Raw genomic sequence first — 17,304 nt, 5'->3', positions numbered from 1 at the left:
CCAGAGCCCCTCTTGGCCCCACGTGGAACCCGATGGTGCTGCTGAGGCTCTTAGAGAATAAGATGCTCCCGGCTGCACGCCAGACCTTGGGCAGCGACAGCTGGTGTTAAATGTGTGGTCTGTGGGTTGAAAGAGTAGCCTCCAGCTCAGTCCTGTCCTCTGCCACACGAGCCGCGGGGTTGTCGGGGACGCCAGCCTCCTCCCATGTTTGAGCTGCAGGTCACGGACCCACCTTTCGACCAGATGTGACTCTGACTCCCATGATCTGCACGTTGGTTTTCTTTCAGATGGTCAACTTACTCTTGGCCAAAGGAGCGAACATCAACGCGTTTGACAAGAAGGACCGGCGTGCTCTGCACTGGGCGGCCTACATGGGTGAGCGGTCCCCGAGCGGGCAGGGCAGCGCGGACGGCGGTAACTGCAGAAGCCAGGGCTGTCCCTAAGCGCATCGGTTTTCTCCCGGGCCAGCCTTACGTCTCTCCCAGCTCGCAATCCAGCTGGGTTAAGATTCGGTCCGCTTTCCTGGCGTGCATAGAGCCCTCTCTACTGCTGCCCTCCTGCCCATGAACCTGGCCTTGCGGGTCTCGCTTCTGCCAGCCGGGGGGAAGAGACGAGGGAAGGAGGTTTTTCTTTTTCCCTTCTGTGGGCGCAGATGCCACTGACAGATGATAGGCCTCATTGAGTTTATTCCCAGCGTAGACTTGGGAGAAATGAAGAACTGAGGTCCTTCCTTTGTGTTTCTAACCGGAGAATGTCGGCAATGGGAAAAGCAGGTGGGATTGTGTCAGCCCCAAGTTCTAAACCGCCGGACGGCCATCCACCGGCCACCGTGTCAGTGGATGATAACGAGCTGCCCGGTGGGACCTGTGCAGTGACTACAGTGATGATGTCATTCGTATTTATTAACATTGAAAGATTCTGTGTTAAGTAAGAGCAGATCCTAACACAGTGTGGATAATATGATCCTCATTTTTATAAAAAAATCTGCAATACTGGCAATCTGGAATATATCATATGCAGAAATGTTAGCTGAGTATCTCAAGGGATTGGTGATTATGGATGGTTTTGGTTTCCTTTTTACACCTTTTTGCCTTTTCTGAATCCTTTCTAACAACCCTGCAGGCCTTTTATTATCATAAACAACAATAACGTTAATGATGGAGAAAAGAAAGAGAACGGGTTGGGTAGGGATGAAATAAATTATGTGTGCTGGTTGAGTCTGAATGAGGATTTGGGCTTAAAAAAATCAGAATCTTAAGATTTTGCCAACATTATCTTTTTTTTAAAAAGACAACGTGGGCTTTTCAGCTGATGGAAGCAGATTGGATGTTTGCATGGTACCTACGGGACTGGAGTCAGGGGACACTGGCCAGATTGCTGTTTAGGCAGAGCACACCCTAGGCTACTGTGTGATGGGACTCAAAGAACCTGGGGTTTCAAGTTTGTTCTTTGCTGATGTACATTTAAAACATTTACGTAGAATTGCTTTAAAGAAGTCAAGTCCTTATTTTGCATGTCATCAGGATACAAATAGGAAAAAATACATAGGTGACTATCTTTAAGGAAAAAGGACAAAACCAGGACAAAAGACAAAAGATAGCACTGGTTAAACTAAGATAGCACCACTAGTCATTGAAAATAATTTTTCTACATACGAGTCTTAGGGGGAAGAATGTCAAATTTTAATAAAACAAGCCATGATCAAGCATACTCTCTCTCCCTCTGTCTGTCTCTATCTCACACAGACACACCCAAATCCCCCTCCCCAACCAAGCACAGCTCTGTCTCCATGTCTTTCTTTCTCTCTCTCACACACACACTCATACCCACCCCTGTGCACATTTTAGACCCTTGGAATCAGTACTTACCTTCTACCCCTCAGTTATCAACCACATTCACAGCAATGAACCAAAGCATCAAGCAACCTTCAGTCACAATATAGAGATCAAATACATTTATCGTACAATATATAGTAAGATGGGATACAAAGGAAAATATTCTAGAAAATACTCCAACAGGAGTTGAAACCGGAAGGGTTTCTGTGTAGCCAGTAATTTACAAGAACACTTTTAAGTTGAACCATATGAACTTGTCATTTTTGTGATCCAAAAAGAAAAAAAAGGTCAAGAAGCAGCAATTTCATATGATTAACAACAATATGGTGTCATTCTGATTACTTGATTTTTTTCATTAATTTTTCCAAACCAAATTGTCCCTATTGGACTTTACAGTAAGGAATGGGAACTGCTTTTAAAAACATTGCTTTCATTTTAACATAATTCTTTTTTCAGCTGTGGTACTAACATATTGGCAGGACCTTGTTATTTTAAATGTTGGCAGTAGTAAAAGTTAATGGTTATAATGTAGGTGGAATAGACCATCAAATTATCCTAAAAAGGTTACCCGTGTTTTCTGCTGCTTTGTCTGTGAAGGCCACCTGGACGTTGTGGCCCTGCTCATCAGCCATGGAGCGGAAGTGACGTGTAAGGATAAGAAGGGTTACACCCCCCTGCACGCTGCAGCCTCCAATGGACAGATCAACGTGGTCAAACACCTCCTGAATCTGGGGGTGGAGGTGAGCTGTGATGAGTGCATCAACTCATGCTGTATTTGTGGCTTTTCTAATGTTGGGCTGGGTTTTTTTAAGATTTTATTTATTTATTTGAAAGAGAGCACAAGGGAGAAAGCGCACAAGCAGGGGGACTGGTAGACTCCCCGCTGAGCAGGGAACCCTATGCAGGGCTCCATTGCAGGACCCTGGGATCATGACCTGAGCTGAAGGCAGATACTTAACCAACTGAGCCACCCAGGCGCCCCTGTGGGTTTTCTGTTGTTCTGAGATTAAATCCTTGTTGCATTTTAATTCAAGAGGGTAAAAACCACCTTGTTTTCTAGCATCCTGTCTTTTTGAGTTTCCAGGGTTAACTGATGGAGAGCAATGGGGACATACAGCAAGTAATGAAAAATCAGTAACTTGGGCTTAAAGAACCAGAATCTTAAGGTTTTGCAAGCATTATCATTTTTTAAAGTTTTTTTTTTTAAGTTTCTGTATCAACACAGAGAAATATTTAAACGTATATATTGCATTTAATACATAGTCATCATTTTTTAGACACGCTAGGGTTCTTCATCCTACCTTCAGCATTTAGGCTTCTAAATTGTGGTGTATAGGGTGCCTGGGTGACTTAGTCGGTTAAGCACCTGGCTCTTGATTTTGGCTCAGGTCATGAACTCAGGGTCCTGGGATGGAGCCCCGCATCAGGCTCCTTGCTGAGCAGGGAGTCTGCTTAAGATTCTCTTTCTCCCTCTCCCTCTGCCCCTCCGGCTCCACCCACGAATGCAGTAAGGAGACTCCAGTGCTTTTACCTGCCCTGTGTCGGACTCATTTGCAGATCGACGAAATCAATGTCTACGGGAACACGGCCCTCCACCTGGCCTGCTACAACGGGCAGGATGCAGTGGTGAACGAGCTGACGGACTACGGTGCTAACGTGAACCAGCCCAACCACAGCGGGTTCACCCCTTTGCATTTTGCTGCCGCCTCCACACACGGTGCTTTGTGTCTGGAACTATTAGTAAACAACGGGGCAGATGTTAACATCCAGGTACGACACTCTTCGGCGCTCTCTCTGCTAGATAGCTCTACATCGAGCCTCCGTTTGAGCAAAATCAAGTCTTATAAATAGGGTCCTGTTTTAGAATCGGAAATTTTAGTACCTTGACCGCCACAGTCTTGTCCTATATTGGCATGCTATGGAGTCGGAGCTGTGTTGTTACTGCAGAAGTACTAGGACCCGCTGGAAGGCCCTGGGAGGTTCCAGCCACACGCTTTGGTAGCTTAGTGAATGTTCTGGAGCAAATACAGGCTCCCAGGGATGTTGACATGGCCTAGTTTCTAACACTGAGGTGGGCGTTGAGCTGATATGGCAGAGCTGCTGAGAATCAAAGAAAAGCCTAATTCGATGATGTCAGGTCTGTTCCAGCTGTGGCACGGCCCACCAAGGAGTTTCTCAGATACTTTACAATAGTAAACTGTAGGTAGTGACTGTAGTAGTGTAACATTGACCTAATAGTGGTCAGCCGGTCCTGATAGTCTCTATGCAGCAAACTGACTGAGGACTATCTAGCGCCCTCTGTTTGGTTCTGAGGGAGAACTCCAAGATGAGGGGTGATCTCTGCTCTCAGGGAGTTTACTGTATGGTAAGGACATAGTGACCTCAGATTCTCATGTAGTGAGAGAGAACCTGATGAGTGGCATGAGAGACTAACAGAATATTGCAAGCACTTCCTGCTTGGGGATCAAAAACGAAGCTTGCTTTTGAGGTGAGAGTCAGAAGATTGATACCAGCTGAGATGAGGAGAGATAGAATCTGAGAGAGGGCATTCCAGATAGAGAAAACCACATGAACAAAGGGTTTGGGAGTTCCAGATAGGAAACACTCTGGGTCGACTCTAGGCTAGAGTTTAGCTCCCTGTAACAGATAAGGGAGAGCAACTTATGCACGGCCCTCCCCATCCAGGTTCCATCACTTTGAGCGCATTTAGGTTGTAATGCGATCTCCGCACATGCTCAAGGACTTCGTACTCATCCTCAGCTTCCATTCTTCCCGGCACACAGGAATCCAGGTCCTGGTGTATTCTGCCTCTGCTTTTGAAAAATGATTCTTCCTGAGATTTAATTTTAAGAATATTGGATCAATCCATTTTAAGGACCTTCCCTATTCACTACTAAAATCTTTTTACATTTTTTCTTATAATTGCTAATAGTGGGAAAATAGGAGACAAATTTTCAGAATGATGATTTATTGAGCTTGATGGGAGCAGAAATTGTATGAAAGAAAGGAGCCAGGAACAAGCTGAAATGTGACCGGACCAAGGAAGAAGTCTTGCCAGCTGGCTGAGGAGTTTGGGTTTCTATAAGCTGCAGGGACCACTAGTCACTGTAGTGATCATGTGATCCAAACCGAGCATTAGAAATAGTAATCTGGTCACAGAACACCAGAGACGGAAAACAGGAAGGAAAAAAATTATATATATGATGACATAAACATTTAAAATGTTTAGATGGCAAAACAAACAAAACAAACTAAAAATAACAAACCGTAACATATACAAAAATGAAAGAGAAACAATTCAGAGAAATTTTTCTACATTATACATGATGAGCAAAGAGTTCATATATTTAATATATAAAGAGCTCATGAAAACCAATAATATAAAATCTGATAACCTACTAGAAAATGTGTGTAAAGGCAGGTCATGAAAGAGAAAACAATATCCATTAAACCTATGAAAAATATTCTGTATCATTAGTAACTAAAAAAATGCAAAAATATGCACAAGTATATTTACTTTTAAGATTAGCAAATACGAAAAAGACTAGTAATATCTATTATCATTAAAAAAACTAATATACAATAAGTAAATATGTAATTTTTTTATTTTAAAAAAGTTATGTGTCTGGGTTTTACACATAGAGAAAAGTACTTGGAATATATACCAATATATGATAATTGCGGGGAGACAAAATTATGATTTGGATTTTTTGTTTCATTTTTATGTATTTGTTTTAATCTTCTGATAGTGATACATATATGTGTTATTTTTATATCCAGATGAAGAAAAAACATTTTTGTTTTTATAAAAAGATAATTCAGGTAGAGTGGACCTAGACAGAAGGCAATTAGAGAATAACTGGGAAGTTAGTAAAACTCATCTAGATAAGAGGTACCGAGGACAGGGGAGGGGGACAGCCAACAGAAGAGACCGGCATTGCAGAAAGAAAATCAATGAAAGTTGGTTGGGTGGGAGTTGGAGGAGTTGAAGACAAGTGTAAGAACTGAAACCTGGTTCAGAGGTGACAGAGCATCCCTCAGTTCTGAGGCTAGGGTGACAATCCTAGCCTTGACTTTCAGGAGTTACGTAATCAGAAGCAACCTCTCTGGGTGCCTGTTTATCTGTAAATTTTGGGAAACAGTGGCATCTTTTCATGCAACCGCTGTAAGGATTAAACCAGTTATCTCATGTAAATTACTTAGAACGGTTTCTGCCATGTGGCAGGCACTCGGGAAATGATTATTGTTGTTACGAGGGACATCAGGAGAAGGAGGAGGCTTATGAGGTTAAACTGTTAAGTAGTTGAGAAGGTGATTTTGAGCCTTTGGTACCACCAGTGATGGAGCATGTGATCGATCCTCCAGCGTGGGACCAAATAGAAGAAAAAACTTACTCTCCCTTGTTCACATAGAGGTGATAGATCTTGGAGGCTGGAAAAGGGTGAGGTCACCCAAGGAGAGAGTACGTCATAGCATGCGTAGAGAAAGGGATGGACTATGCCTGGATCCCTTTAGTCTTAGGATCCAGAGGAGGAGGCAGAGCCAGAAAACGGATGAAAAAAGGAGAGTTAGAGAAGATTAAAAAGGAGTTAGAGGAGAGAGCGTGATGTCTTCATGAAGGTAGAGAACAGGCAAAAATGAAGAAATAGAATATTTAAAGAGAATTTCAGAGTTCCATATCTTGTAAGTGGAGCCCATCCAAGTCCTAAATGGGGGTAAGGGAAGGCCTAAGGGGACATGAAAGAGACCAGGAACTGCAACCCAAGGTGGGAAGAGTCATCATATGGTATTGAAGTCACGGAGGACGGTGGTGAGAAGGCAGGAGGTTAATAGGTGGCTGAACTGGCAGTGTCCCCAAAACTTGTGAACTTGTATTGCTGTGCTGGTGTCTGAATGACATCCTTCAATTCTCCAAAGAAAGGAAAATTATTACTGAAGTTAAATAAAGTAGCTCTCGTCACCAAACTTCACTAAATTAATTCAGGGGGTTGTCCAATGCTCTCCATTTCCCTTTTAAAGCAGGCCAGCTGATGTGCTCAGTGTGCCTGACGGCAAGGCTAGAAGGCCACTTCTGGAACACCTGCCCACTCCCCCCAGTTAACTGACTGGTGCTCAGTTCAGAGTAGTTCAGGGACGCCAATGCTATATGGAGTTTATGGCAGTTTATGGCAGCCTTGTCCTCCATAAAATGGACCTGGAAAGCATGACTCCTTAATTTTAGTAATTAATTCCCCCCCCCCCAGACTGCTAATCATCAATAGAATATGAGAAATACCTTTTTAAAAATCTGAGACTTAGGTTTATGTATTATCCAATCTGCATGAATTAGGCTTTGGTTCAAATCGAGCCTTCTCCCTCAGTCTCCTCTCATCTCCTCTGTTTACATCCTCCAGCTTCCTTCTCTCGAATCCTCCTTCACAATTCACTCTGGAGGCACCGATCATCTGACATTTCCGTAGAGCCATTTTGTCTGACTCTGGAGGTAGTTTTCTAATTGAAGTTGTTATCTCTCTGGACCACATTGCTCCTTGGATTTTGAAAGTGTTTGTAGATCGCAAGACGATTTGTATTTGTTTCGATTTTCTGAGGTTTGGGGGAAATAACATTTTGAAATGTCCAGTAGCCACCCACATAGTCACTTTGTTTTCCTCCATCCTCACAAAGTACTAAAAGCGATGTCTTCATGGACAATTACAAGATGATGGAGAGAAAATGAAGGATATTATGTCCTGAGCACATTTTACAGTCCTCCGTTTTCCTTAGACTCACCATGGCCCCGTCTGTCTTTGTAATGGTGGTTTAATTGTGATAAATAATAAAGACACAATACTTTAGACAACAGTCCATTGAAGGTTCACTTGTATTTCACAAATAGAAAGAGCATGAGAAGATACAAAATAATTTTTCTCCTCCGTTACAGACGACGTTGTAATTCCGGGAGCATCCCAAAGCTCTTTTTAGAAGCATTCAAAATGTTAAAGGAGGCATTATATACATAGCTATTCCAAATACTACTTAGATGGATTCAGAATTACCCTTACCTGGTTGCCTACTTCCAACATTCAGACCGCCCATGGTCTGAATTCTTTCCTGCCCCTGGGCCCGTAGGCTGTGTAGCCCTCAGACACGGGGGCTGAATTCTATGGCACGTCTGGAGTGAACCAGCTCCCTTCTTTCTATGTACTAGGTCCAAATTATAGAATGAGTTGCACTGCAGAGGTCAAAGGTGAGAGCTAGAACAGGCAAGAGAAAGAAAGCAGTGATAAGGACCTTGATTGGAACTTTGGAGAGCTTGTGTGGAAACAGGAGAGGAATGAATGAGAACCAACCAGTACCATCTATGGCCTTTAGAACCATTTAAAAAATTAAACTGTGTATGGCTTTTTGAAAATTAGGGTTTTAGGTTGCTCTTCCCTTGAATTAGGAAGCCCTTTTGGGTTGCTGGCACATTCCCCCTCACTTAGCCTGTCAGCTGGCCTCGATGTTGTCTTATAGAGGCTCTGAGCCTTTTAGTAGGGCCATTGAGCTGTGTGACTCCCAGAGACACGTGCCACAGACAACACAATGCCTTCAAGTTCCTGGGTGGTAGCAACGTGTATGAGTTTAAGGAGGGTTTGGGGGATGTTGGAGGATGGGGAAAGAAGACATTTGGTGTGGAAGACGTGAATGGATTTCTGAGGAGAATGGTGGTCAAGGAAATTGAAACACTCCCTTTAGTTCAAGGATTAATCCTCCTGCTGAAATCTGCCCTGAAAGACTACTGATACTCGTAAAATATTCTCAGTCTTTTTAGTTTTCTTTCATGACCATGGCTGAGCTGTGCCTAAATCAATAGAAGGGCTTCTTGCGTAATTAAAAAAAAAACTCAAAAAACCAAAATTTTCTGAGCCCTAACTCTGATGGGAAAATGAGTCTAAAAATAGGAGAGAGATTAGAAATTAAGAAAAAAAAAATCTTGTAACAGCAAAGCTTTGAATGAGTGGAAGAATTGAGCCTATCCTCTCCTTTGACAATGCAAGGGATATTTTATCCTTGTCTGAAGTTCTTGAAACAGCACTAACAGCAAGTCCCCCCTGTGTGACAAATTTCTCAGGCAGATAATGAAACTCCGGAGGATCCCAGTCTCACCCTGAATATCCTGAGTTCTAACTTGTAAAGACTAAATGAAAAGTATTATCCTTTGACCTTCATTAGTTTCCAGTGGCTTTTTACATTCAAACCTCGTAAGCACAACTGTTACAAAATGGCTCCCTGATCTTCTCAACGCTTCCTGTCCCCGCCTCCCCCACCTTCTGCCACTATATCCCTCAGGGGGAAAAAAAATCAGCTCAGGGCTGGACTCCGCGGTAGATGAACCCGGGCAAAGGTAGATCTGATATAGCTTTCCTTTGTATTTTACCAGAATTTGGTCGTCTGTTTATTTGTCCCTTTACCGAAGGCACAGGCACTCTGCGGAGACAAGGGCACGGTGTTGCTACCCCCGAAATGGAACCAGCTTTGTCAACTGCGCACCACGGAACCTGGTTGCTTCTGTGGCTCTCGGGCTGCAATTTAGGGAGTTACCACCAAGCTGGTGGTTATTCCCCAGTAAAGCCTTTAAGCCATTTTCCAGACATGGAAAATTTCTTAGCTAAATATTTATAAAGCTATTACCTAAGCACTGAAATATTTATGGCTTTATATATATTTAACTAAATGCTAATGAGTTATGTTTTTCAATTAAATTTAAGAGAAAATATTGGAGCAAAATTTAAAGAAATAGCACCACCTAGGGACAGGTTCATGTCAACTCGGCGATTTCTGTAATTGTGTCCCTGTCCTCTTGGTTGCTGCTCCTTTCTCTCTAAAAATACCCTTTCGGTAAAGCTTCAAGCTGACTTCTGTCTTCCTTTCTCAATCTTTTCTGACTCTGGTTATAACCATAGTAGACGAGAAAAGATCCTGTTTCCCCCCATCTCCTTGATGCTTTTTCATTGTAAAGATTATTTTTCAATCGATGCACTTACCGTTCTGATGAACTCTTTCCTTGGCAAAGATTGTGCACAATTCCTTTCTTCCTTTCTAAGGAACAGACTTACAGGCTGTAATAAAAATTCTTCTGCTAAACCCTTGTGGTTTTATAAGCTATTTCGGCCCCTCCGTCTAGCAGCGGCTCCCCAACTTGAACATATGGGGATCCCTTTGTCCCCACTCGGACTCAGTGGTCTGGATCAGGGCACAGAACTCACATCTCTAGCAAGAGCCCCAGGTAGTTTAGACGCAGTCAGTCTTTGGTTCACTCTGAGAAATACTGATTCAAATGATTCTTTGTTCCCATTGTGGAGTTTTTAAAACAAAGAGTCATTTTTAAAATGTATTTTTAGGTTGCTGTGTTTTCCTTTTTTAAATTAAAACATCGTCTTCTGTGAGTCCAGTTGACACGCAGGGTTTTAGGTGCACAGTACGTCAGTTTCAGGTGTGCCACGCATGGTTCACTTTCTCTCCATGTTGCGCTCGGCTCCCTGCCAGGGTGGCGCCCTCCCGTCACCACTCCACGCCGCTGCCATGTCGTTGCCTCCATTCCCGGTGCTGTGCCTTTTATACCCGTGACTTATTCCCTAACTGGAAGCTTGTGTCTCCCACTCCCCTTCACCATGTTGCCTGTCTCCCCACCCTCTTTCCTCTGGCAACTGTCAGTTTGTTCTCTGTATTTATGAGTCTGTTTCTGTTTTTTATTTTACTTGTTTATTCATTTGTTTTGTTTTTTAGATTATGCGTATGAGTGAAATCCTATGGTATTTGCCTTTCTTTGTCTGACTTATTTCACCCCCCAGGTCCATGTTGTCACAAATGGCAAGATCTCATCCTTTGTCTGGCTGCATAGTATTCCTCTGTGTGTGTGTGTGTACACACTACATCTTCCTTATCCATTCATCTGTCGGTGGGCACGCAGTTTGCTCCCATGTCTCGGCTATTATGAATAACACTACACTAAACATAGGGTTGCGTGTATGTTTTCGAATTCGTGTTTTCATTTTCTTTGGGTAGATACCCAGTAGTGGAATTACTACATCATATGGTATTTCTATTTTTAAATTTTTGAGGAACTTCCACACTCTTTGCCACAGCGGCTGTAACAGTTTACATCCCCACCAACGGTGAATTATAAAGCACAGGTATATGGGTTTCATTATAGAAATCAACTTGCATTTTCGAAATCTCATGTCTAACCTTAGACTTTGGATAATGTTTCTCCCGAGAATCATAAAAAGAATATCTACATCTATTTCTCTTTTTTTCCCTTCCATTAACAGTAGCTGAAGGAAAGGATGAGTTCTGTCTATGGGGATACTTAATACTTTCTTTTGGGCATTACTATTTTTAGATGCAATTCTGTAAATGACTATTTCTTAACAAATGTGTAAGACTTTAGCATTTGGTGTAATGATGATCAGTCTATACATTCCATTCATTTTTCATGTTTTGGCTTAATCTATATCAGGGAGTTCCATCACTTATGTCTTAAATAATAAAGAGATGTATAAATTCAGCACATTCCCAGGTGATCATTAAAATCGCCATTTGCTAAACCGTTTTGTGTCTTAATCTTATGATTTCTAATGACTTAATTGAAACAAACATTTCTGTTTTGGAACAACTGGAAGTGTCATTTTTTGGGGAATCAGAACGTAGGGAGGGGTGGAATATTCCGGGTCGGTTCTGAGGGCTGCAGTCATTCACAGCAGCCCAGTCAACTGTAGGTCAGACAGGGCCAAGCCAGTTAGCACATCATTGTCTTTTCTGACGTACTTTAGACAAAATTTGAAAAAAAAAAAAAAAATGCCTTGAAACCATCTTCATTGGTAGATCACAAGAGAGAAAAAAGCATTTTTGGATGATTGCTTCCATTTGAAACAGGATAGTTTAAAAATTGTCAGTGTAACGAGAGATTTCACATCTCTTCTCTAAAGTTATTTTCACTTCTCTAAGCTTCTTTACAATGGGATGTTATGCAGTAACTTGAGATAATATATATGCTTTTTGTTTTGCTTTCAAAATTATCTTTTTGCCTTTTGTAAGTTTTTATTAGACTTTAAAAAAAATTCTGAATTGACCTTTTTCTTTTTCCCAGAGCATCGGCAGTAGTATCCATAGGGACATTTCAGACTGACGTCACTGATCCATTGTTTCTCTCCCCCTCGTTTTTCAGAGTAAAGATGGCAAAAGCCCACTGCACATGACGGCTGTCCATGGAAGGTTCACACGGTCGCAAACCCTCATTCAGAATGGTAAGAGAGACCCTTCCGCAGCGTTGTTCTTTGATGGACAGTATCCTGATCTGAGTGGGGCTGTCCGTTATCTGAACATGAAAGACGGTGCTCTGTTTCAGATGATGGTCGGATTCATTGAGCTGAGATTTACACCATCCGTTGGTGCGCTTTGCTAAAAGCTCTTTATCAGACATCATCCCCATCCAGCTGAGGAGTCAGAACATAAAGCCACTGTTCCTCAGTTAATTCCTAGTCAGTCAAAGAACATAAGATTTTGAAACTGTAAGCGATGTACTTCTATGGGCTCAAGGTCCTGCACTTTTCACTCTGAAACGAATACAAATAACTATCATACATTTGCTAGCAGCAAATCTGAATTATTTTTAAGTTCTACAATTCACCATTGTTTTCTAAGTTAAAACTCTTTAAGCTATGTGGGCAAAGGTAGAGAAAACGAGGTGAGTCAGAGGAAAAGCAGTTAAGTGGATGATATAAAAGATGATAAAGTCACGGGCTTGATAGAGACCTTGGAAAGCCACATAATCTAGTAATTTTCCAGGCTGATGACAAGGATATACTTGAACCACTGGGTTGTCTCTGTAGCTACAGTGCTAGGGAGGGTCACTTCACATGGTGCTTCCTAATGCTATTATGGGTCATGGCCAGCATCTGTGAGTGGACTGACCTTGACCACACAACTACTGCTTTCTTAGCAAATCTTAGAGACAATTAAAAGCAAAAACAAAACAAAAAAGCACGCAGGTTTAGTCCAGATTTTATGCTGACATTCCAAGTTCAGCAATTTCTGAACTATCTTTAGTTGACCCTCATTTGTACTTCTCAAAATTCTGGCGTTAGTCAATTTCTTGGACCTGCCTTTTTCTCATTTGTAAGAATTTTGGACGAATTGTTAGCAATACTGTGTTATGTCCTCGGCACTCAAGTCATAAAACCAAAAAGTTACTTGACATTTGATGGAAGATCCGCCGGGGAAATTATGCTTGGGAAGCAAAACATCCGCAGCAAAGCAAAGGAAATTTATACGCATTTCAGAGTAACTGTAGGGGACAATCAATCCTGACCAGTTTCCAATGAGCAAAGGAAGGTAAAATGAAAATGAACTGCACAACACCCATTAATTCTCATTTGAAATACATGGAAAGTCTTTGACATTCACTTTATTGAAGGGGCCCCTCTAATGTTTTGCTTGAACATTGCTGAAACAAAAGGGGCCCCCCTTTTGTTTTGCTTGAAGTAAACAAAGGGAGATGGGGAGCGACCTTAGAGGCTCTCCTCCTCACACTTTCCTCATCCCATAGAGTTCTCAACTGTTTTGTTTTGTTTTCAGAAACAGTGTCCACTGGCTAAAAAAATAAATAAAACTAGGGAGATAGTTGGTATCTATTTTTTAAAAATTTAGTGTGAATGTAGTCAGTGGGCTTACCTCTGTGGTATAAAATGCTTTGCTCCCTCCTAAAGCATATTCGAGCACCAGCGATCGGATCAGAGAAAGAGCGAGGTTTCTGCTTGTGAACAGTGCCTTCCCTCTGGCCAGACCACCCTGGCCATCTTCTCTGAATCAAGGCTGTGACCCATCTCCCCGTGTCCAGCTGGTGTGCTGGTAACGGTCTGGGGATGCCGCTGGCTGCTTTGACCATTCCTGTGGACCTGAAAGACTCCCTTGCCCTCTGCGGACACCGTTATAGGCTTATGAGTTGGAATGAGATCTGAGAGAGAACCAACTCTTGTCCTCGGCGATCAAGCGGCTTATTTCAGAGCCTCATTCTTGGATGCCCTGGCACCTTCCTTGGGGGTCAGGTGGCGTCCAGGGGCCCAAAATGACGAGACACAGTGGCCGTACTGGGCAGCCCATTATATATAATGATGAAGCTAACATTGATTGCGGGTCCACCCTGTGCCAGGCATTTGGGTAAGCACTCCTCGTGAATCCATGAGAAAGAGGTGCTGTTGTCATCTCCGTTTCAAAGGGGGGGAAACTGAGGCAGGGAGGCGGTTGCTTCCATCAGGATACATGGCAGGTTGAGGAACAGGAATTGAAACAGTCTAACCTCAGAGACTGAACTTTCAACCACTACACTTACAAATACATTCTCCGAGTGAACAATGGCATGTTTAAACAAATTTTTTTTCCAAAAGATTTTATTTATGTATTGGTCAGAGAGAGAGAGAGAGCACACACAAGCAGGGGGAGTGTCAGGCAGAGGTTGAGGGAGAAGCAGGGTGCAGGTCTCCATCCCAGGACCCTGGCATCATGATCTGAGCTGAAGGCAAACGCTTAACTGACTGAGCCATGCAGGCGCTAATAAAAAAGTGTTTTTTAACCTGGGTTTTATTTACTTTACGAGTCACTTATATGTAGACTAGAGTCATCCCTGTAGAAGGATAACTTGCCATTCTCCTCTCTCCGCTGACAATTCTTTGCGTTCATCACGTGTGAGTTCTTCCATTTGACATTTTAAAAAACTCCCTTAGGGAGAAGAGTGGGAAGCTCTTTTCTTTCCTCCTATTTGTTAGCTTCCTTCTGGGAAAAATCCAGAGGCTCACACCCCCGGACCTGGTGTCTGGCCTCCAGAGTGGGTTACTGCACAACAGGACCTAAAGCCGGTCCCACGTGGGGACATTGGTTGGCTCCGTGAACCGACAGAGCATGCTACTGAGGAACATTCTTTGTGTTTATTTGTTTTGTGAAATCACCCTGGTGTTTGGACTTTGTATGACATTTCTCTGCTTCCCTGACTGTTCTCTATTTGGGGTTACTAGTTCTTCATAATAACTTCTTCCAGAATCATTTAGTGTAGGTAAGACAATTGCCAAAAAAGAACAAGAAAAGAAACAGACAACACACACACACACACACACACACACACACACACCTCTTTTATTTTTGAAGATAGTGAGCAAAGACCACTACTGTGTTCATTCACGTTGTTTGTTGTCTGAAGCTGGCTTGTCGCAGCCAGAGAGGGAAAGAGCTGAATGAAGAAACAATGTGATGGCTTAAGGCCTTTGATCCAGTCCTCCCCCCTCGGCCACTGCCTCCGATGCTGTCCAGCAGGTTACTGGAGTTCAAAAATGATGTTTTCTTCGCTTAAAAATAGAGTTTGAAAAGGAAGAGTCCAGTGATAGGCGAGGATGATTCATTGTGAGATTTTCGACCTTTGGGCTCACAATATTTCCAAAGCAGTTTAATAAGATGACCATTTTTGTCTGTGCAGGAAAAACTAACTTCAGATGAATGCTTAGATAATGCTGCATAAATTACACCTTCTGACATGCTTTGCATACTTCTAAACTCGTAAATGTTGATTTTCCTCACGAGTTGTCAACAATCAATTACCGAAGTTTAACTTGCAAGCTTCAAATGAGCAGTAAAGATACTTAATTGGCATGTCAGGCAAATCTTAAAGATTTTCAAGTGAAAATGGAAAGGTTTAGAGAATGACTGTGAAATAGAAATTCATTCATCTAGAGGTCCTACTCTAATATAAAACGTATTTCTGAATAACAAATACAGTCTCTCTCTTATTTGTCCACTTGTTATGATGTTTCTCTGAAACATCCTTTAAATGATGACAAAAGCGTATGTGGAAGATAATTAAATATAGTTTTACAGTTTTTTTTTCCATTTTATTTATTTTTTCAGCGTAACAGTATTCATTCTTTTTGCACAACACCCAGTGCTCCATGCAAAACGTGCCCTCCCCATTACCCACCACCTGTTCCCCCAACCTCCCACCCCTGACCCTTCAAAACCCTCAGGTTGTTTTTCAGAGTCCATAGTCTCCATAAATGACTCTTAATCTCACAAAACAAACTGGGGGTTGCTGGGGGGAGGTGGGATTGGGAGAGGGGGAGCGAACCATAAGTTTTACAGTTTTAAACTGACTTATGGGGGGGGCACCTGGCTGGTTCAGTCAGTTCAGTGTCTGACAGTTAATTTCAGCTCAGGTCGTGATCTCAGGGTCGTGGGTTCAAGCCCCTGTTGCGGGGGAGCCCTGCATTAGACTCTGCACTGGGCATCGAGCCTGCTTATGATTCTCTCTCTCCCCCACTTTCTGTCCCTCTCTCCATTTGCACGCTCTCCTTCTTTCTCTCTCTCTCTAAAAATAAACAAGTAAATACATCAATAAATAAATAACAAATAAGTAAAATGTTGAACTGACTCATGAAATAGTAGTAACAATAAGAAGAAACTCTATCACTCAGCCCCTCACCCTTTTCAATATTTTTTACTCTTTCCTTTCCCTACCCAATTTTTGGCATAATTGGGGCTGGTCAACATGGGAGCTCTAACACGTCTTAAGATTCTTGGTGCCTCTTAGCTGGGAAGGATGTGGAGTGCTTCAGTGTTTGTCCAGGACAGAGGTTCCTCTGGAGTCTGGGATCTGTCTCCCCCATCTCCCAGGATCAGTTCTGGGCGTGGACCATTCAGGCCGACCACTGTGGCCAGTTCGTAGATAGGGACATGGACCCTGGACTGTTGTGCATTATCCATGGAGACAGTATTGCAAATATCGTCACGTGTGTCAGTTTCTTTATTGTCAGGATGTGGGGGAAGCCTTTCTAACCTCAGTGCAAGACTCTAAATCTAATAATAGAAAAGACATGAATTCCAAAAATAGGGGTTCTTTTTCAGAATCAAATAACAAAGAAAAATGAAAATCAGAGGGCGGAAATATTGGTAATACATATTACTGATCAATGGTGAATCTCCTAAATATTTAAAGAGCTCTTGAAAATCAAGGAATGAAAGACCCCCCCCCATACACGCACAGAAAAATGATCAAAAGTCATGAACAAATAGTTCATGGAAAAAGATAATTAGGTAGTCCTTCAGTACATGAAAAGATGCTCAATTTCCTGCATACGAAGAATGCAAATGAACACTATACTGAAATATTACTTCTCACCTGTCACATGGCAGTTGTTCAAAGGCTTGACTAGGCTGTGGGGAAAGCGCACTCATACATTTTGCTCATGTGAGTAGCAAAACGGCACAGGACCTATAGGTGGAAATGAGGCAAAATCGCAAAAAACCACATATTCATTTCTTTGACCTAGAAATCCCCTGAGGAGACCCCCAACAGACAGGAAACAGTATATGCATGAGGTTATTCACTGCAGGACTCCCGATGATAGCAAAATGGTACTTACTACCCAAAGGCTTATCCGTACCAGACCTGTGACATAACGAGTAT

The 17,304-nt window shown here is 42.4% G+C and overlaps 1 protein-coding gene across 4 annotated transcripts in view; it reads left to right on the top strand.

Moving 5' to 3' along the window:
• The window catches only part of ANKRD44 (ankyrin repeat domain 44), a 319,359-nt gene that overhangs the window by 185,506 nt on the left and 116,549 nt on the right, over positions 1-17,304 (top strand). For all 4 annotated transcript variants that reach the window (XM_046018760.1, XM_046018759.1, XM_046018757.1 and 1 more), the window contains exons 6-9: positions 288-375; positions 2,433-2,575; positions 3,393-3,605; positions 12,025-12,103. In XM_046018760.1, the coding sequence (XP_045874716.1) occupies positions 288-375; positions 2,433-2,575; positions 3,393-3,605; positions 12,025-12,103 (523 nt within the window). The remainder of the gene's footprint in view (positions 1-287; positions 376-2,432; positions 2,576-3,392; positions 3,606-12,024; positions 12,104-17,304) is intronic.

The sequence above is a fragment of the Meles meles genome, chromosome 9, assembly GCF_922984935.1.
Source record: "Meles meles chromosome 9, mMelMel3.1 paternal haplotype, whole genome shotgun sequence".
Lineage (NCBI taxonomy): Eukaryota > Metazoa > Chordata > Mammalia > Carnivora > Mustelidae > Meles > Meles meles.
The sequence above is the reverse complement of the archived record's forward strand: the minus strand, read 5'-3'. Positions and strand labels throughout refer to the sequence as shown.